Below are 21193 nucleotides of genomic sequence, written 5' to 3'. Positions count from 1 at the left end.
CATGATGTATAAGGGCCCTACCAAATTCACGGCTGTGAAAAACGCGTCACAGACCGTGAAATCTGGTCTCCCCTGTGAAATCTGTATACTATAGGGTAAAGGTACACAAAAGACCAGATTTCACAGGGGAAAACCAGCGTTTCTCAAACTGGGGGTCCTGACCCAAAACAGATTGGGGAGGGTGGTGGTGAGGGGGTAGGGTTTGCAATGTTAATGTAGCGCTGCCTTCAGAGCTGTGTGGCCGGAGAGCAGTAGCTGCTGGTGGCCAGGCACCCAGCTCTGAAGGCAGCGCCCTGCCAGCAGCAGCACAGAAGTAAAGGTGGCAATACCATACCATGCCACCCTCACTCCTGCCCTGCTGCTACGGCCTTCAGAGCTGGGCGGCCAGAGAGTGGCGGCTGCTGGCCAAGGGTCCAGCTCTGAAGGCAACACCACAGAAGTAAGGGTGGCAATAACACCCCATGCCACCCTCACTCCTGCCCTGCTGCTGGCGGCGGTGCTGCCTTCAGAGCTGGGCTCCCGACCAGCAGCCGCTGCTCTCCGGCTAGCTAGCTGTAAAGGCAGCACCGCCGCCAGCAGCAGAGCAGAAGTGAGGGTGGCAATACTGTGACCCCACCACAATAACCTTGCAAAACCCCCCACCACCACCTTTTGGGTTACAACACAGGGAAATTTCAAATTTAAATATCTGAAATCATGAAATTTACAATTTAAAAGTTACAACACAGGGAAATTTCAAATTTAAATATCTGAAATCATGAAATTTACAATTTAAAAAAATCTTACGACTGTGAAATTGACCAAAATGAACCGTGAATTTGGTAGGGCCCTATGAATAATTAAAACCCAGCAATGGGGCCAAAAGGTGTTTTTTATGGTACAGGACTCTTGTCTTGTTTAGTGTGTGGGCATCTGACAACCTCTACCTAATAAGAAACTTTTCCATGTGTTATCCACAACTGCTTTCTTCATGGTTTCTTTTACCTTTTTCTGAAGCAGCTGGTACTCTGTTGGAGACAGGATACTGGACTAGGTGAACCATATGTCTGATCCATGGCACTTCCTATGTTTTCTATGTTACTGTTTTTAAGGGACATTTCATGGTTTTCCTCATACATACTGCTCACATGACAAAGACACTCGAGTGAGAAATTGCCACACCCCAGATAAAAATATCCTATCTAATTTATTCTTTACATTTTAAGGAATCTAGAGAGAGATATGAAAACTTGAAGGCTTTTTATGAACCAGGTTCAGAACAAGCTAGTCATAGGAATATAATAAACCATTAATCCATTCTTTGTCTGAAAGGACATCAAGTCTCTGTACTGGATTTATTTCAGAGATAATCCCAGAGCAGTCTGCTGCATGGTAGGCAATAAACATTTCCCACTGTTGGGAAAGGAAAAAAAAAAAATGAAAGACTGCAAACTGGAGGTATATATACTCTGAGGAAATATAAAAGGAAGGCTGTGAAACACAAGGGATCATTGCTCCTATGCCAAACACAGTGAACATAAATACAATTCACCTTCAGTTTCTTTGTTAATATTTTGTTTCCATAAATAAGAAATTTTTGCTAAAATTAACACCACCCTGTCATACAGAAAAATGGAGGGGAAACTAATCCTGCTTTGTAGTAAGGAAAGCCATGTAAGCAAGGAAACGAGGAAGACCTCTAGCATTGAGACAGCACAGATGATATCCTTCCAATACTTCCAGACAGAAGATACGTATTGCAAAACCCAGCCCCAACAGAGTAGGCCAGATACGTTATGGCAGATTCAGTAAACATTCAATCGCAGAGTTTTTCTTTTCAAAAATACTCATTTATTTAAGTCACTTTCATCTGAATAGAAGTCAACATTTATAATTTAAAGGCTCTCCATAGCTCATAGCTTTAAGCATTTTTTCTTTGATATAAATATAATGAGCTGACAAGCTGAATATTCAAAATGAGTGGCCCACATATTTTTAAAGGGAGAAAGACTGGTTGGCTATGAATTTGACTCAACATGATATCCTCCTACTGTCACCTCACTCTCTAGCTTTACCTCTATTTGTAAAATCTATGTCGTCTGCATAAACCACTGTTAGCTAGAACACAGCCCATAAGGAGCACTGTAACAAACCAGTATCTTGTGCAATGGAGGAAAACAAATCTTAACATAAGAAGTGATTTTGACTGCAAGATTCCCAACTAGTACTAATGCAGGGTTCAGGTTTAGAAGTCAACCACTCTAAAGTCAGGAAATTCTAACGATTAACATTTCCCCACAATCTTAAAGCCCCATTCCGCACATTCTGTACTTTATTATACAGATTGTAAAACAAGCAGCTAACACATCAAGGTTTGTATTTAACGAGGAATAGAGAGTATTTAATCTGTACAACATCTCAGGCATAGCATTACAAGGGAAGCCCTAACTTTGAATTTTCTGACTTTTCAGTGCTTTATTTGCAAACTTCAAAGCTGCATTAAAACAAGTGTTTGCATTTAGGTCCTTATTTCAGTGAACACTTAAGAACATGCATAAATGCTTTGTTGAACTGGGACCTTAATTTCCCTGAGGTTTTAAAAGCAATTTTATTTTTTAGTTATTTTGGAAAAGAATAAGTGCTGCTAAATCACCACAGTTCATCCTAAATGTAAGCAACTCGGGGGGAGGGGGAAGGGGGGAGGAAATGTAATGTGCGTCTTTGACAATTTTAAGTGAGCATACCTTTAGAAATAATGAATTGATTTATATTTTTTTCCTTCTTTCTCAATAAAGGTTACTAAAAATAAACCAAAGTAGAAGTTTGTAGCTCTGCATTATGTAGCAAAAATTTCAGTGGGAAAATATGGAGAAAAAATGGTTTTCTACATCCGTAAACAGCAAAAAAACCAGCTGAGTCAGCTTTGCATGCACAAAATGTTACAAATATCTGAGTGGAGGGCAAGCAAAGATGATGTTGTACCAAACGAACTTGCTGTGCAATGTTCTCCGCATTACACATTTGATCAAAATGAGGTAGCAGAGACTTCTGAAATTAAGTAGCACTTCCCCCTACAAACTTTTTCCCCCAGCTTAGTCCAGCACAATATTCCTCGAAATATATTGTGATACTAATTTCAATTTATAATAACACCTCCTCCATTTTCATTGTGCTGCAGGTTTTAGTATGACTCAATTACCAACACTGTAAAAACGAGGAGTCAAGGAGCCACCGGACTCCTCATTGTTTTTGTGGATATAGACTAACACGGCTACCCCGCTGATACTTGGCAACATTGTAAAAGTTGTCAGAGTTGGGAGCAGTTTGGGCAGCTACATGGGTGGTGACAGCGGGGTTCTTTGGAACACAGGAAAGCAAGTCTGCTTTGTTTTCTGACAACGAGGAGATAGTTAAGGTTTCCGGGATCTGAAAAATGCTGTGACTCTTCCCCTCCTGAGCAAGGGCAAAAGCAATTTTAAACCCAGGCCAAGGAAGGAGATTTGGATTCCTTGTTTCATACCCTGACAGTTATTACTTTTTCCACTCCATACTCTCCCACTGTTTGCCATTCCATAGCAATGCTGGCATGTAACATGCTACTATGTTCATGAGTTAACACTCTATTGGGACCAACAGGTCAGTTTTCACTTTTCTCAGAGCAATCTTTTCCAGCCGTCTTCCTTTATCTACCCACCTTTCACATATTGAAGGTTTTCTTTGCAACCACAAGGGCTAGAGACATGGTAATATGAAATTAAAGCTCTTAGATTCTGGAGCACAATGGCAAATTCCAAGAGAAGTAACACCCTTCCTTCAGATTGGAAGAAAGGTCACATGGTTAAGATACTGGCCTGGGATCATTCCCAGATCTACTAAAGACTTTCTGTGGGTCCTTGGTCAAGTTATTTAATCTCTCTTTGCCTCAGTTCTCCATCTCCAACAACAGACATAATGCTTCCTGTCCCCCGTTTTTGTCTGGTCTATTTAGACTGTAAGCTCTTTGCAGCAGTGACCCCCTCATACTGTGTATAGTGCCTAGCACAATGAAGGCCAGATCTCAGATAGGACTTACAGGCACTACCATTATGCAAGCAAATCAATAATTATGTGACACCTGACACAGCTACACAATTGCATTAGACACAGGGCCCAGGCTATGAGCAATGAACAATGGGAAGTGAACAGAAGCTGTATCTTAAACTTCAGCTGTAGTGATCATCATTAGTGAGAACTACGACAATTACATTTATCCTCTAGTTAAGCAAAACGCACATCTGAATAATTCGACTTTAAACCACCTAAACTGGAGATTATATTGGCATTGCTGAATAACACTCCATGCCAGGGTGGAGTATCATTACCTACAATCATTACAGCTGGCAAATCATGTAAAAATTAGCTCCTAAACTGAGAATTATTGATCTACCTTCTCTTATCAGCCAAAGCAAACGTAAGATTTTTCCTCAATCTCTGAGGGGCGGGGAGGAGAGACATGACACCACCTCATTGTAAGAGTAAGAGAAAGAAAAAATATTGTTAAATGAAACACCTAGGTACTATTGTGCCCAGTCTGTTTTCTTTGTGCTTAGCTGTATGCAAAGGAACACAGGTATGACTTCGTTCAAAGTCTCTAGCCCCTCTGAACTGCTTAAACCACTAGAAAAATTCACCACTGCATTTTGTTTGGGGTGCAATATGTTCCCAGTACCAAAAATCATGTCATGATGTACTGCCAAGGTCACGCTTCGCAGCACTTCCTACACCTGTATGCATGCAAAAGAGCACCCAAGTCCCCAATGACGGTTATAAAGATTTGTACTAGTTTCGCAGTAATACGAAGCACTGTTAATACAGCTAATGAAAGAAAAATATTGGTGCGCCAGAAATAAAGGGTAAAGGTTGTAAAAGGAAGAAAACCCTTCCAACATGGTAATTACAATACCCAGTTCCTAAAAAATGATTGTCATTCACAAATATCCAGTATTATTATAGAAATGAGCAAGCCAGAAAGCAGTGGTTACAAAAGAGAACATCCGGAGCTGTTAGTACTTGAATTTCACCGGTGACTTAAATGTAACGCTGTGTAATTTAAAAGGTATGGAATAATTAAATAATAAAAAATGTTATTTGACTTGTCTAAGAGAAATAAGATGAATAACCAAATGGAAAAATAAATGAGTGAACAGAATGAAGTGATTCTAGGCAAGAATCTTTCCTATTGTGAATGCAAGTGTTCTGCACATTATTTCTCTGGGTATGTCCAAGTGACAAAACTATAGGGCAGCAGCAACCAGTGTAATGGGAAGCACAGTATTTGCTACAATACATTAGTTCACTGGACCTCCAACTCTGGAAATGGCCAACCTGTGAGACTCCAGAGGAGGACAAACCACCACGGTGCATCTGGCCAAACGTACAATGGGGTAACGTAGGAGGAAAAAATTCCTTTCCGACCCCTTGCAATGATCAGCTGATACATTGGAATAGGAGAATCTACCTATAATTTAGCATGTATCACTATAAATATTATTACGAACACAGTCTTAATTTAGAATCTGCTTGTGGCATTTGACTGTGGCCTTTTGCAGAGTCTTGAACCCCACAGGCAAACTACATGAATCAGCTCAATGGTATGGGTATTTTACAACAGCAGTACACACATCCTGTCTTTCCCTCTTCACCACCTTAACATCCAGACAACTTTCACCAAAACCCAGGGCAGCAACCATGTTTCCAGCGGCTTATGGCAGCAATGGTTTCCCTGTGCCTTGCCTTATACTATGGAGAACATCATCAGAATCAGGATCACAGTCGATGTTTTAAACGAGAAAACCAAAAATTCCACAAAACAGTTACTACCTGCAGCACTATCTTTACATAGCGTGTATTTATAGTATCTTTGATCCACGAAGTGTCACCAGAAATGTGGCTAACTGGCAGTCATTTACCACAAAAAACAGAATATAAAGCCTGTTAAGCATTTATCTTTTAATACATGAGGGTTGTTTTGTTTTTTTGTTGTTTTTTTTTTTTTTAAAAATCCACACCCCCACAACCAGAAGTTCCATGAGTGCAGATGACAGTTCAATAAAAGTTATCCAGGGAAAGTGCGATTTTGACGTACAAACAGAAAAAAAATTCAATATTCAAACATTTTGCAGTTTTCCTGAAAATATGGAGCTGGATTTAGATACCAGACGTACCTTCTGCCACACAGTTACAAGCCTTGTCATACTCAACCTCTTAAGAAACATCTCCAATGGAATCCAAGACAATTAAAGAAAAGAAACAGGCACCACCTGCCAATTATCTATCAAGTGTGTGCAAGGGAGGGGTAAGGGGAGGGGCACAGCTATACCTATGCCATTAAAGCTTGTCTTGTTTACAAGCTCTTTTGTCCTTTGATAGCTCCAGAAGTTCACTTGAATCCCTTTTTCAATGAAAAAGCCTTTAAATCAAAGGTTGTAAAAAGCCCCTAACAAACCACAAGTCCTTCACTTGTCTATTTATAGACAAACGAAAAATAAATTGCAGCCAAGGCCTCCCACACTGCTATCTGCCCTGGTTCCTCCTCCCCTCCCCCCCACCCCCCAGCCCTCCACCGCCTAGTAAACACCTTAAGTTGCTCTAGAAGAGGCAGCTTAACACCAAATCATGTTTGTGTGCTGCACTTACCTCTGTGAACATGTCTTACTGCCTTCCTACATGACAGGAGAGATTTCCTGTTTTCATACATTCCCTTGTCAACCCTAATCAGTGTCAATAGGTTAGTGTCTTTTGTGCTGGCCGCTGCAGTGGTAACCCTGACAGGAAAGAACTTTTAATCTCTTCCCTTGCACTGAGCCATGAGAAGCCGAGAGCGCTCCCAGGCATAACTCCCTTGGCTCCTCTCCTAAAAACGCTCTCTCAAGTGCATGGTTGCTTAGCAATATTTGCCTTTCCCCTGTACATTTGAAATTGGCAACATCTGTCCCTTTGCACAAGTCAAAACTGCCAAAGGACCGTGTGGAGAGTTTTCAAACCTACGAACCAAGCTGGTTGAAGATGTATCATGTAAGACTTTATGGCTGCTCTGGTATTTTGTTATTATTTTATTTCCATCATGTATAAAACTTGTGGCTCTGTCTGGAGAAAAGGTACAGAGGAAAAAACCGTCATGTCCAGTGGGAATCACCTGCTAAATCACATAACAAGTAGCTTTTTGTGTTTACATATTTATACCTGCATGCTTTGGCTCCAGTCTTTTTTTTTAAATGATAATTCACTATTTCATATTATTTAGAAGGGTCTGATTTAAATTTGAGGGGTGAGGGGGTGGTTTTTTTTGTTTTTTTTATTAACCAGATGGAGCCAGACTAATGAAATGTAGTTAACAGGACGGAATGCTGGCAAGAGGATGCCATTCCATGTGAAGTATGTACAGGAAATACTTGAAAAGAAACAAAAAACAACAACAACTAAAAGGATCTTTTTTGCAAAGTGTTTTTTTTTTTTTAATCCACCACCAACCCCCTGTTCCGACACTCTCACACGAATTAATGGTATGATCCTACAAATCCTGTGGTAAGCAGTCTCAGTGACATCCAGGGGACCACACATGATAGTAAGCATAGCACCTGATAATAAGGTCTTGGAAGAATTTGGCCCTAAGTTTCTTTTTAACAAAAATTAGACAAACAATTAGTCCATATTATAATACATGCCAAGATGTTGTTTTTAAAATGAGCCATGTGTTAGCTACAAGAGTACCAGAAGTTTAGTATCAGAGAGAGGAACTAAATCATATATACACAACATATAACATAATAGTTGTAACTTTTTTCTTTTTAAAAAAATAGTTTCATTCCAGTTTTAGACAATATAATGCCACAATATAAAACCCTGTAATAAAAATTCAATCTCCGTTAATGGATGTTTATAATGGAAGTGCTGATGCATGGTTAGCAAATACTGTGTTGTAAAAATCTAACAGTTATTCTTTTATCAATGGAAAAATTACTTTTTGGGAGGGAATAGTAGTTTCTGTTACTTGGGAATGAACATGATGGACCATCTCATAAGTCTGAGCTTGCTGTTCCCCTGCCAGTTGACAGTCACCCAATTGCATGGCCCACCTTGCAAAGTTGACATTTTCAACTGCCCCCTACTGGTTTGTTTTTTAAAAAAATCAGTTATGTATTTAAAAATAAATAAACCCTGATTTATAATTTCAACTGAGTATATTTACCCTTTTTTCAGCTTTACTTTAGATTAACATGGTGTAAGATACCACAGGCTTTGGGACTCAGATGGAGAATGAATCCTACAGAAACTTTTCAGAAAACCAAAGTAGATTAATACAAGTAGCTTGATCAATTAAGTTAGTGTTGCACAAAGGCAGAAAGTTTTCTCCCTCCCTTGCTGTCCTGAAGGAGTAGCCTTAGCTTTCTTTCAAACTAGCAATATTTCAAAAACCTGATCCATATAAAAATTTGTAAATATTTTTGCCAGAAGGAAAAAAAAGTCTCATTTTGAAATACCAGCTTTTTGCATAACAAACATACAGCTTCTTTGCCAAAAGTAATCTGGCAGTGGTCTGTCCAATACTGAGCTACAGCTCACTTCATCGGATGCATCCGATGAAGTGAGCTGTAGCTCATGGAAGCTTATGCTCAAATAAGTTGGTTAGTCTCTAAAGTGCCACAAGTATTCCTTTTCTTCTCGCAAATACAGACTAACACGGCTGTTATTCTGAAACCTGTCCAATACTGAGTACCACATGGATGTTCGGGAGCGGGGCGGTAAATTTTGATAACTGGGTTACAAATTTGCAAAAAAGGACCCATGTCTTCCTTGCAGTTAAAAGGCCCAGAATGAGAGGCTTAGAGGTGAGGTGTAGACAAGCAGTTGGGGGCAACATTCACCTCCTCCTCCTCTGAGAGATGTCTGTTTTTACTTTTGAAACTGGGATATGCTGTCATGTTGCTGGGTATTGTTTTGAGCTCATTAACATGCATATCGTCTGTCACCTTTTGCTGCTTTCAGTGTTTGCTTTGAAGTTGCCTTGTTGGAACTCTTGGCTGTCATCTGTTTCTGGCCTTGCTCAGGCTTTCCTGCTGGTTTCTGTATTACACTTTTTCTTCTTCATATTAGTCATATTCCGCATTAGCAGTAATTACATGAGCAATCTGAAATGCTTTTAGTTAGATATTGTAATGTTTCTGCTTCAAACCAGGCTGTATAAAAATAACTGATCAAAACAGTTCTTATATTTCATCTCACTGTTTTCTTATTTGTGAGTACACATCACCAAGGATATAACCGGACACCGTTAACTTAGGCTTGAATAAAGACTGGGAGTGGATGTGTCATTACACAAAGTAAAACTATTTCCCCATGTTTATATCTCTTCCCCTCCCACCCCCCCAATACTGTTCCTCACACATTCTTGTCAACTGCTGGAAATGGCCTACCTTGATTATCACTACAAAAGGTTTTTTTCCTCTCCTACTGGTAACAGCTCACCTTACCTGATCACTCTTGTTACAGTGTGTATGGTAACACTCGTCGTTTCAAGTTCTCTGTATATATAAAATCTCCCCACTGTATTTTCCATTGCATGCATCCAATGAAGTGAGCTGTAGCTCATGAAAGCTTATGCTCAAATAAATTGGTTAGTCTCTAAGGTGCCGTAAGTACTGCTTTTCTTTTTGCGGATACAGACTAACACGGCTGCTACTCAAACTTTTCATGTACTGTTTTTCTACACTGAAAAGGTCTGTCTGAACTTCTTTGAAGTACGTACGTGGCCTTTTATTTCTGTTTGGTGAATATTCCTCACACCAGCCACCATCACTGGATACAGACATGAAAAGTAACACAACCTGAAGACAATGTCCTACATTCTCCACTGTTTGGAGAGAAGTCACCTACTACGGGCCTGGCCCAACAAAGAAAGTAACAGAACGCCACTAGCCGTCACCTACAGCCCCCAACTGAAACCTCTCCAGAGCATCATCAAGGATCTACAACCTATTCTGAAGGACAATCCCTCACTCTCACAGACCTTGGGAGACAGGCCAGTCCTCGCTTACAGACAGCCCCCCAACCTGAAGCAAATACTCACCAGCAACCACACACCACACAACAGAACCACTAACCCAGGAATCTATTCTTGCAACAAACCCTGGTGCCAACTAACTCTGTCCGCACATCTATTCAAGGAACACCATCATTGGACCTAACCACATCAGCCACACCATCAGGGGCTCGTTCATCTACACATCTACCAATATGATATATGCCATCATGTGCCAGCAATGCCCCTCTGCCATGTACTTTGGCCAAACTGGACAGTCTCTACACAAAAGAATAAATGGACACAAATCAGACATCAAAATTGTAACATTCAAAAACCAGTCAGAGAGCACTTCAAATCTCTCTGGACACTCAACAACAGACTTAAAAGTGGCAATTCTTCAACCAAAAAAAACTTCAAAAACAGACTTCAATGGGAAACTGCAGAATTGGAATTAATTTGCAAACTGGACACCATCAAATTTGGCCTGAATGAAGATTGGGAGTGAATGGATCACTACAAATAGTATTTTTTCCTCTACTGATACTCACAACTTCTTGTCAACTGTTGGAAATGGGCAACATCCACCTCGATTGCATTGGCCTCATTAGCACTACAAAAGTAATCAACTGTTGAGAATAGGCCACTTCCACCTTAATTGAATTGGCCTCGTTAGCACTGACCCCCCCACTTAGTAAGGCAACTCCCATCTTTTCATATATACATATATATATGCACACACACATATACATATACTGCTTACTGGATTTTTCACTCCATGCATCTGATGAAGTGGGTTTTAGGTCACGAAAGCTTATGCCCAAATAAATTTGTTCATCTCTAAGGTGCCACAAGGACTCCTCATTGTTTTTGCTGATACAGACTAACACAGTTACCACTCTGAAACCTGCTTGAAGAGAGTTTCCCATGTCCCATACAAATCGTTCACGGGATTTTTAGGTAGTCATCAACATTATTAGTAACTGCACTCAATTTTCTGCAACGAAAGCCACTGCAGTTTATGACAAAGAAAAAAGTACATTATGCACATTTGTTTTTCAAAATTCTATAATGTAATTTAAACTGCAATACTAAATCAACGTGAAGGGTGAAAATTTCCATCAGACTTCCACTTCCAAAACATTTTGGAAATATGTTTTCGTATTTATTGTAAAGCCCCAAAACAACCCATCATCTTCAAGTTTTTGAAAAGCTCTTTATTTTGGCTTGAAACTGATCATGCTTCATCTTAGGTAAGAGGGAGATTTATAAAGAAAGCTTCAATTTAATTGACAAACCATTCTGTCAGTTATTACGCTTCAGAACAATTGCTGGGTTTTTTTGTTGTTGTTGTCCTCCCCAATTTGGAAAAAAAAAGCAGTGTAAGCTTTCTCATCTACTCAATTAAAAATAAATGGCTTGTCGTAAAAGAAGGTCAGTCTGGTCCAGTGCACATATTTGGACAGGATCACTTTGACAAAGTTTAGTTCCCAAATTAAAATGTTATTCAAGGTCAAGTAGTTAATGCTAGAACCTCCTCCGGTCCCCCTGCTGGGATTATAACTTTCTTTAAGTAGCTTGGCCAACGGTCACGGAAGTTACCACTCCAGAGGCATGCCAAAGGAGGTTATCTACTGCAAGGCTTAGCAGCATCACTAGAGTTTATAGCCACTGCTGGAATAGCCAGAGACCTCACAGAAATTAAAGCTTAAGAAGTTGTGTGATTACATGAGAATCTTAGGGTATGCTGGGGAAGCACTTTAATGTGGCTGTATAGTCGCGGCTCCAGCGCGGAGAGAGAGCTCTCCCAGTGCTGTAATAAAACCACCTCCACGAGGGGAGTAGTTCCCAGCACTGTAGCATTGTCTACACTGCATCGCTCCGGGGTGTGTTCTTTCACACCCCTGAGCAAAGAACATTTCAGCGCTGCAAGCGGCAGTATAGATAAGGCCTTAGCTTTCATTTTAAAATTAAAGTTTCTAGCCCTCAGAGTTGTGGAGAAAAATCTAGAAAACGTGACCTGTCAGAATGCAAATAAAAAAAAATCCAATTTTTATTATATTCCAAAATCGTATGATTTTTAGAGCACTCATATGTTTTGGGCAGCCAGCTCTGGATTTTGGAGTGTTTGGGGGCTGGCAGCACTGAAGTCCTGATATGGTAGTTAGCGTTTGGTAATAATCTCTTTGTCTCTAGTTACTTCTACAAGATAGCTCTCTGTGATATCCAAGCACCTTCCTGGTGTTTCTAGAGATGTATTATAAAACAAGTCTAATCTATTACCCTTCCTGTATCTGATTGTCAGTGTTTGTGACGTTGGAACATATAGTGTATGCCTTTTATATGGTTATAGGTCTTTAAATATTACAATTTATATTGCTGCATTTTGAGTGTTTGGGGGGATACATTTAACAAAGCAAAGCCCAAGAGAGATTATTCAGCTATGCAGCCTAAATTATCTTTTTTTTTTTTTTTAATTTCTTCAGGTCAGTTCCTGTTATAGTTCCTTGTACCATGTTAAATAATTAATCTTCTCCTCCCTTCTTGGTTTTTTCAGCCCTCAAATACTTACAATCTTTTTCGTATTCCCTATCCATAAACTGGATTCAGGATAAACGTTTACTAGATGCACAGGTTGCATCTACACCAGCTACACAATTCCCTCTTGACCCCAACTGGTGTTGAACTCAATTGCCCTGCTAGCAAGGGTATGGTCACATGAATTGAACACCTATTGTGCAGTCGACCCCTCCACAGCAGGACAATCAAGTTCAACACAAGTTGAGGAGTTTCAGAGTAGCAGCCGTGTTAGTCTGTTGAGGAGCATGAGGGACCTTATCCAACCCTCAGTGTCGAACAGTTAAAATCCTAGCATAGATACAGTGCCATAGTGTGGAAATAATACTTTCCTGCTCCACATTATTATGCCTCTCCTGTATGTGACCCAAAATTGCAGCAGCTCTTTTGTCACAATGCTGCATTGCAACATTTGGAGAGGTTACTGCCTCTTCATCAGTTATGACTGCACCCAGCTTCCTCATGCAAGCTGGAAGTCAGTTCAAACTGGTTTTGGGTTACAGGTCCTTAAAAAAAAATATTACCCAGATTTGACTTATAGCTAATATTTCTGTCTTCCTCTTGTTCAAAAATTACTTACTACCCCTGCAAATTTTCCATACCATTAAGTCACCTTACTATTTTTGAAGAACACACATTACAATTATGCAAACTGAACAATTTTTATTGTGCACAGTTGTGGGGCCACTCCTGCTCAGATCGATACCTGTGAGAGCTTTTTGCCATTGACTTCAGCGGAAGCAGGCCCGAGCACCAGTGAGCAGTTACTCTCTAGTGGCTGACTACAGCTTAGAATGAACAGAAAGTTTCGCCTGTAGCTAAGTGCTTACAGATATCTGCCACAGTGCAACAGGGAAGTGCTCTTTGTTTCTGGACCTGGAGGACAGGGTTCTAATTGTATCTCTGCAGACATGTTATATATTAAGGAGAGGAGACTGCCTCTTCATACTTTAGGTTCCAGCCTGGGTTCCATTAAAAAGGCTGATTCTAAAAACTCAAAAGAAAAAATTCTCATGCTTTCACATAATTTACGGCTTGGGTTTTGTAAGTGATGTGGTAGATAGAGACACTCACTGTTAGAGCAACTTTAACTCATTTTAAAAGAAAGATTTTTGGTTTTGGAATCCATTTTATTTACTATATACTGCCACAATAGGGGCTTGATTCTTCCACTCTCCCAAGATGAATAAAATCAATAATTTGAGGGAGGGGGCGGGGGAAATCTTTTTTTTTTTAAATTGAAATTAAATACAGGGTGGTTTTTTTTGTTTTTTTTTAAACCAAACATTTAAAATTAAATTTGAAATAAAGACAATTTACGTTAAGGCCTAAACTTACTATAATTTATTAAAACGTTTAAATTAAATAAAAAATGTTAAGCAATACATATTTGCGGCCAAATTTTAAAGGCAGTCAAACCACTGAACTGGTGGAAGTCATGGCTAAGCACCTGGGACCAGAGTTTGATGAAGTGCTCAATTAACTTTTGATGGCAACTGCCTCTTCTGCCAGTGCACAGAGAATATTTTCTTCATTTCAATTTATTCAACTAGTTCAGTTCAAGGAATAGTTCATTGAAAGTTAAGAAACCACTTGAGAACTGAAAAAGCAGGAAACCTTGCTTTCCTCTTCCACTCTAAGAATCAAAGCGAAGTGTGAATGGACAAGATCTACCAGTTCTAAAATCCTGAAGAACATGGTGACTAGAAACAAGCAGTTCAATTCACTAACCACAAATACTTCCCGTGTTTAATAAATCAGTTTTAAATCCAAAATATGTTTTGATAAACTTTCTTATGTATATACCACATTTCAGGTAGTTTTATTTAACTAATAAAAAAAATTTCACAATGCAGTTTTTGTGCATTTTTAATTGAATTTGAATTTCCATCCAAACAGAGCTGGACACAAATCACAAGAAAGAAACTAATCATCTTGTAAATAAGAAATGGATCTTTCACCATTTTCTTATAGTAAATATTAAGAATCTGAAAAAATGTAAATTAAGCGATATAATTGCTTAAATAAATTAGTACAGATATAGCATACCCACCCGGTTAGCAAAAAAGCAGCCAATTTACTGTAAAGGCTATATTTAATTGTAAATCAACATGTTTTGATGGCTACTACCTAATAAGAATTAAACTCTATGTAGGAAAATAAAAAGTAAAAATGAAAAACAAGATTTGAATCCAAGTTTCCTGCTTGCTGATTTAGAATCAATCCGCTCTGCACTGTCCTGCACCTTGTTCAGAGCATATTCTGATTTCTCAGTACATAACACCTACTTAGGGCTCTCTGATTACACGAGGTGCAAAGCAGTGGACATTCAGGGCAACAAATCTTTGCCTGTGCTAGTGCCTTCCGAGCACGCACTTCGCACTGGATACCTGAGTTTAGGATTCTCTCTTTAGACACCCCAACTCAAGACTTTCTTCTACATGTTTAGTCACTACCACTGAATATGTGATGATTGATTTTTGAATAGGAACCCAGTGGAAAGTTTGCAGAGGTGAATATGACTAATGACTAATTTTCTGGTCTGAATAACGCCAACCTGAGTAATCCCAGCAGAAGCCATTTTGTTCACGTTGTGCCTGCTGCTAGCACAGGGTTATCAGGAAAAGTAAACAACATATATATGTTTTGGAAGCATGGCGCAAAAAGACAGCCCTGACAAGACTCCATTACAGCAGAGACACAGAGAGCCCCCCTTACATTCAGAAAACTCAGCCTGGAAAAAGCAAAAGTAAAACAAAACCCTAGAGAGCAAAAGTGATATATTTTGCCAATCACTTTCTCCTTTACAGTCGCTTAAGATTCATAGTCTCTCTCACAACCCAGCTTCACTGCTGCTTGGGTCTGCAATAATGTCAATCCCATTTAATGACAGGTTTCAGAGTAACAGCCGTGTTAGTCTGTATTCGCAAAAAGAAAAGGAGTACTTGTGGCACCTTAGAGACTAACCAATTTATTTGAGCATGAGCTTTCGTGAGCTACAGCTCACTTCATCGGATGCATACGCATCTGATGAAGTGAGCTGTAGCTCACGAAAGCTCATGCTCAAATAAATTGGTTAGTCTCTAAGGTGCCACAAGTACTCCTTTTCTTTTTGCGAATCCCATTTAAGACATTGCCGTCTGTTACTTTGGAAATTACTGTGATGGTGGTTCATGTTAGGCACTGGCTTCCTTGCAGGAATAAAAAGTGAAGGTAAGATGGGCTATGAGGGATAGTGACCTTAGTCAACCAAAAATTATGATCTAAACAGAGAAAGTGAAATACTTGTAGGTGGCAAATACATTTCAGTTTCATTTATGATCTATTTTTAAGAGTTCTTATGGTACAGTACGTAAGTGCCTCTTTAAAAAGGAAAAGGTAAATTTGAAAGGGGAGAATTGGGGGTGGGGGGAAGGGTTGTGCAGTTTGTACTCACATACACTGTGGATTAACTCACTCTACAGAGAAGCTGCTTGTCTAATTCAAACTCAAAGGCTTAACTTGTCAGTGTTGCCATGAGCAGAAGCTGTCAACAATTAATTCGCAGCTGCAGGTGACATGCAGGCCTTGGAAATTCAATTAGCTGAGAGCCATTTGGTAGAGGCAACCTCTCACATGATTGTGAGAGACCATGAGGGAAAACTGGATTTGGACTGTGACTGTCAAGCATAATTGGGGCTGAACAATTTTTAAAAACCATAAAAATGTGCCGCAAATGGGCAGCAGACAGGAGGGGGAATAAATGAAATTCCACCAGGTCACATCCAATCAGTACTTCAACATTGTGTGAAACAGAAGAAGCGGAGAGACCCAGCAGCTCCTAGATTTTCATTTCATTTCCCGTTCTCTGCTTCACTAAAAACTAGGACATTTACGGTAGCTCTCCTGAAAAGGATAACTAACCTCTGTTTCCTGTCAAAAGCTTTTAACCTTACGCCACAGCATTTCAGGTAGAAGTTTTGTTTAAAAAGACCCAATGGCTGTACTACCTTGCTTTTAGCGACATGGCTGTGCAGTGTAGCTGCTGTTCGTCAGCGGGAGAGAGCTCTCCCGCCAACAAAAAGCTTCCAGCCCTCACGAGCGCCAGCGGCTTCGTCGGCAGGAGAGCGCTCCTGCCAACAAAGCGCTATTCACACCGGTGCTTTACATCGGTTAAACTTTTGTCGTTCGGGGGGGGAGGGGGAGGAGTGGGAGAGGTGTTTTTAACACCTCTAAACGACAAAAGTTTTGCCGACAAAGTGCCAGCGTCGACATACCCTAACTCCAACAATTAAAGGGTATATCTAGAGAGCTTCTAAGGAATGCCATCCCACTGTTTGTTTCCACTGCTCGAGTCTCTAGGCCTAACTAGTGAAAGGATATGGTTCCTTTTATGAAGGCCAAAATCATTCTAAAATTAAGTTGTAATAAGTAGGCTGGAACAACAAGATGTCTTCATGATCTAAAAGTCATGCTTCTTTTACTAGGCTGAACAGAACCATTGTCCCAAATGCACACATCCGCCAAAGCTTTTCAGAGGTTACAAATTGAAGACAGCTATGCTATTTGATGGTCTGAGTCATTCAGCATATTCAGAAGCGACGTGTTTGAGTATGTTATCAGATTATGAAATATGGCTAGAAACATAAATGGAGATGAGGTCTTGTTCTTACGGAGCCAATTACTGGAATACATTCTAGTCCTCTTTCATTGTGCCTACATGTTGCTATCACCCCAGTGTTACTTCCGAGCTAGCATATACAATAGTGCTGCTCTCTGGCAGACCCGTTGTCGGAATGTGTATTTGGACTAGCAGAGTCTCTTTTTCTCCTCAGGTGCCCAGAGGAAGCCGAAAAGGAAGCAGAGTTTCATCTAACGTATAATGTCATTGGGCCACCCCGTCTCAGACATGAGACATGTAAGAGGCTAGAAAGTAAAAGAAAGACTGGAGACAAAACTAAGAGAAAAGTAAACGAAGTAGAAAGGGACACGAAAAAACCCAACAACAACGAAGGTTGGGAGGAGAAGAGATGTGCCATTTGAGAGAAATATAGGGAAAATAAGCACCTCCAAAATTCATGGCTACGTAAAGTGCCAACATTTAAAAACTGCTAGCAACCCACTGCTCCCCTAAAACCATGATGTGAAGAAAATGAAATTATGATAATACTCTGCTTTACTTTTCACCCTGCAGCAAGAAATTTGGTTAGATGAAACATGAAACCCTGACCATTTTGCATTGCTTATTTTAAGACCAGATTTGCAGGATGGGAAATTCATTGCTTAAAAGAAAACAAGCAATCTTGGACCTGAGTGTCTTTTCACTACTGCTCATTAGTATCTATCAGTTTCCTCTAATTTTCCCCACAAGAAATGGGCTTAGATCACACCATATACTCAACAAAACACCCTGTAACATCCCTTTCCATCAAAGCCAGGCCCCAATCATCCTTTTCCCCTCTTGCTACAACATGGCAAAATGCCATTTGAAAAATAACACTTCAGTTCTCTTTTGTCAAACTGCCCTTCAGACAATACTGTGGGATAATTACACTGTGGAGCATGTGTTAGGACACTCTCAGAGCTGACAGCTACCTACAGCAAAGCTATCAAACATCCACCAGACACCCAAAACCACCCAGCTCATCTTTCATGGGCTCTGGGTCAGGGAGGAAATATGCAAATCTTCCCAGCAGAGGATCATTGTCATGAAAAATAGTTTTACAAAGATATTATAAAACATATTGAACAGGACACACACAGGAGTTTCTTCTCATTTAGAAACCCCTGTTGCCAATGACAACTTCAAATACAACTTCATCCACAGCACCTTCAAGAAACCCAAGACTTTTGTGGCTCAGGCAAAGGAGCCAAAACATACATGACATATCAACCACACTTTCATACAGTCAGCAAAAACAGATTCAGGGAACCAGGAATGAGACAACCTTTTCTGTGCAAGGCAAGAGTTAGAAAGACAAAGAGGAAAAAAAGAAAATCAAAATTCCCTCCTCCCTGTTTTTCAACTTCTGATTAAAAAAATTAAAATATAACATTGCCACTCCTTTGTTCTGAGCTTCCTTTCATGGGAAGTATACAAAATCCTCAGTTGTTTCCTCATAAACCCTGTTGCCTGGGGCAAAGTACTTAGTATTGCAGCAACCTTAACTTATGAATTATTCTGTTTTGCAGGCATTTAGCCCATTATCAACATTGCTGTATCTTATATGGTTGAAATGCATCATTCTGGAAAAGAGTTACTGGTTAAAAAGAGCAAGAAGGCCGTGTGAATGAAAACAGGCCAGTTTAAATATTGAGTCTAACTAAGAAAAGATGAGGAAGGGAGTGTTTGCATCAGAAGAGAACCACAAAAAGGGTTAGAAAAAAAAAGAAGAGGCAAGCAGACATTACATTAATGTAATGGTTTACATTAATCCATCCCTGGTAACGTATGGCTGAGATTTTCAAAACTGGCTTAGAGGAACTGTGTATTCTAATCACTTAGATGGCTTTGGAAACTTCAGCTTACACTTTAGTTAATAACACACTGATAGTCAAATAGCTGGCTAGTCAGTTTTCTTTTCTGCAGTGGAGGACGTAAACAACTCTTTCCCCTCCCCTCCAGCACCCACCTGGGACTCAGGCCATCTCCAATGTAGTGACTCAAGAAATGTGGTCATCACCTCATCTCCTGGGAGCATGATTTTTCACCGGCCTTTACCACAGAAAGTAACTGCAGCAGCATCACACCCAAACCTGAGGTTTAAGGAGCTGAAAACCTCCTCCAAAACAGCGAATACAGTTTAAGCTTTGTTGCTGAGGGATGTGAATTAGCCACCCCCCTTAGCGACATAACTTATGGCAATTTTAGCACCGGTGTGAACAGCGCCATGTCAGCGGGAGAGCTTCTCACGGCGACATAGCCACTGCTGCTCAGGGGGTACTAGAGTAATTAGCAGACAGGAGAGCTCTCTCCTGTCAGCTTAGAGCATTGGTGCAGCTGTAAGTTCTCTCAAGTGGCCATAGCCTAAGGGGTGTATAAAAGCTATGTGCCATATTTTCCCCACCCAGCCACATGGTGCTCTCAAACCTCAGATCTCACACCACATCACAAAAAGCGAGTAACAATCAACCCTTCCAGCAGCCCCTTTCCCTCCAGCCTCTGCTTCCTTAAGTGTTCAGTTTAACAGGTTTCAGAGTAACAGCCGTGTTAGTCTGTATTCGCAAAAAGAAAAGGAGTACTTGTGGCACCTTAGAGACTAACCAATTTATTTGAGCACTGAATGCATCCGATGAAGTGAGCTGTAGCTCACGAAAGCTTATCTCAAATAAACTGGTTAGTCTCTAAGGTGCCACAAGTCCTCCTCCTCTTTTTGTTCAGTTTAAGGCATTCTATTGGCAGCTCCTGCTCAGAAAAACAGCAGCAATTTCACTCACCTCAATGGGCTCAGAAGGTATTTTCAATTTGGATAGTTTGGCCTTGGCATTTGCTTTTAAATCTGCTATTTTCCCATAGGGTTGTCCAGGGTATTCCTCTGGAAGTGGCTTGAGCTCCGGTGACTCATTTGGCGCCTGATCTTGGCCATCCATTGGTCTGACGTATGCAGTAGGTTTCTGCTGCATTACACTGTTTTTTGGCGGCAAGGCTGGAGGAAATGTCTGAGAAGATGGTTGGGCCAGATTAATGGCTGAACTGTCCCGGATTTCGTTATCATGCAATCCCGCCACAAAGTCCTGAGGTGATTTAATTGGATGGTAAGTCTGCCCGTGACTTTTGTTGTGACTCTGTGACCTGGAATGGATATGCTGACTGGAATGTAGAGGTGACAGGGGTGCCACTGGAGAAGACAAAGAGGACAGTAAGGGAGAAAGCTCTGAGAGGGTGTCTTGCAGTTCATCAGCACCATCTTCATCAACACGTCTATCATTTTTCTTTTGGCGACCACCGGGATGGCTTTCTTGACCACTGCGTCCATGTTCTGGGCCTTGGCTCTGACCACTGGACAAGCTGTGGCTTTTGGTGTGCAAACTTGCAGCTGGTTCCATTCTTGCTTGTGTCTTTGGGTAGCGGATGGAGTTACTAGCAGAGGGGGGAGCCAAACCAGGGGGTCCCATGGCCTGGTGGCGGGTGCTGTGCTGGAATGAGGTTGGTAATGTACTGCTGGTCTTCTCAGGAAAGAATGGGCGATCAGGCTTTCCCTGATGGATGAGAGGAACAATGCTCTTGGGTATCCCTATGAGATTCTGATGGGACTTGGTGCTGATTAGCTCCTTCACCTCTTCGTAATTGCCCAGCATGTTCTGAATTCGACTGGACAATTCATCTTCTTTGTTAGTCTGAAACAGGAAAGTAGAGAGGTGAAAATACAAGAGTTAGAAAAAGATAACCAAGATCCAGTTTCAAGAAAGGCATATTAATAAGTGGCTTACTTTCAGAAGAAACCGCTTTATCACAATTTTAGGGTACAGTTATACATGCTTTACTTTCCCTAGGTAGCACTTACTCATGTCTGCAGTCTCCCTGCTGTGAAAGAAGCTGCTTGAACGAGTGTTAATCAAATGTGAGTAAAGGGTGCAACCAGGACTTTAGCAGTTCCCCAC

The 21193-nt window shown here is 40.5% G+C and overlaps 1 protein-coding gene across 4 annotated transcripts in view; it reads right to left on the bottom strand.

Moving 5' to 3' along the window:
* The window catches only part of AFF1 (ALF transcription elongation factor 1), a 163609-nt gene that overhangs the window by 66896 nt on the left and 75520 nt on the right, over positions 1 to 21193 (bottom strand). For all 4 annotated transcript variants that reach the window (XM_084627188.1, XM_084627190.1, XM_084627187.1 and 1 more), the window contains exon 4: positions 20030 to 20929. In XM_084627188.1, the coding sequence (XP_084483314.1) occupies positions 20030 to 20929 (900 nt within the window). The remainder of the gene's footprint in view (positions 1 to 20029; positions 20930 to 21193) is intronic.

The sequence above is a fragment of the Lepidochelys olivacea genome (genome assembly GCF_965140295.1).
Source record: "Lepidochelys olivacea isolate rLepOli2 genome assembly, chromosome: 4".
Lineage (NCBI taxonomy): Eukaryota > Metazoa > Chordata > Testudines > Cheloniidae > Lepidochelys > Lepidochelys olivacea.
Note: the sequence above shows the minus strand (reverse complement) of the source record. Positions and strands in the feature narration are given on the sequence as shown.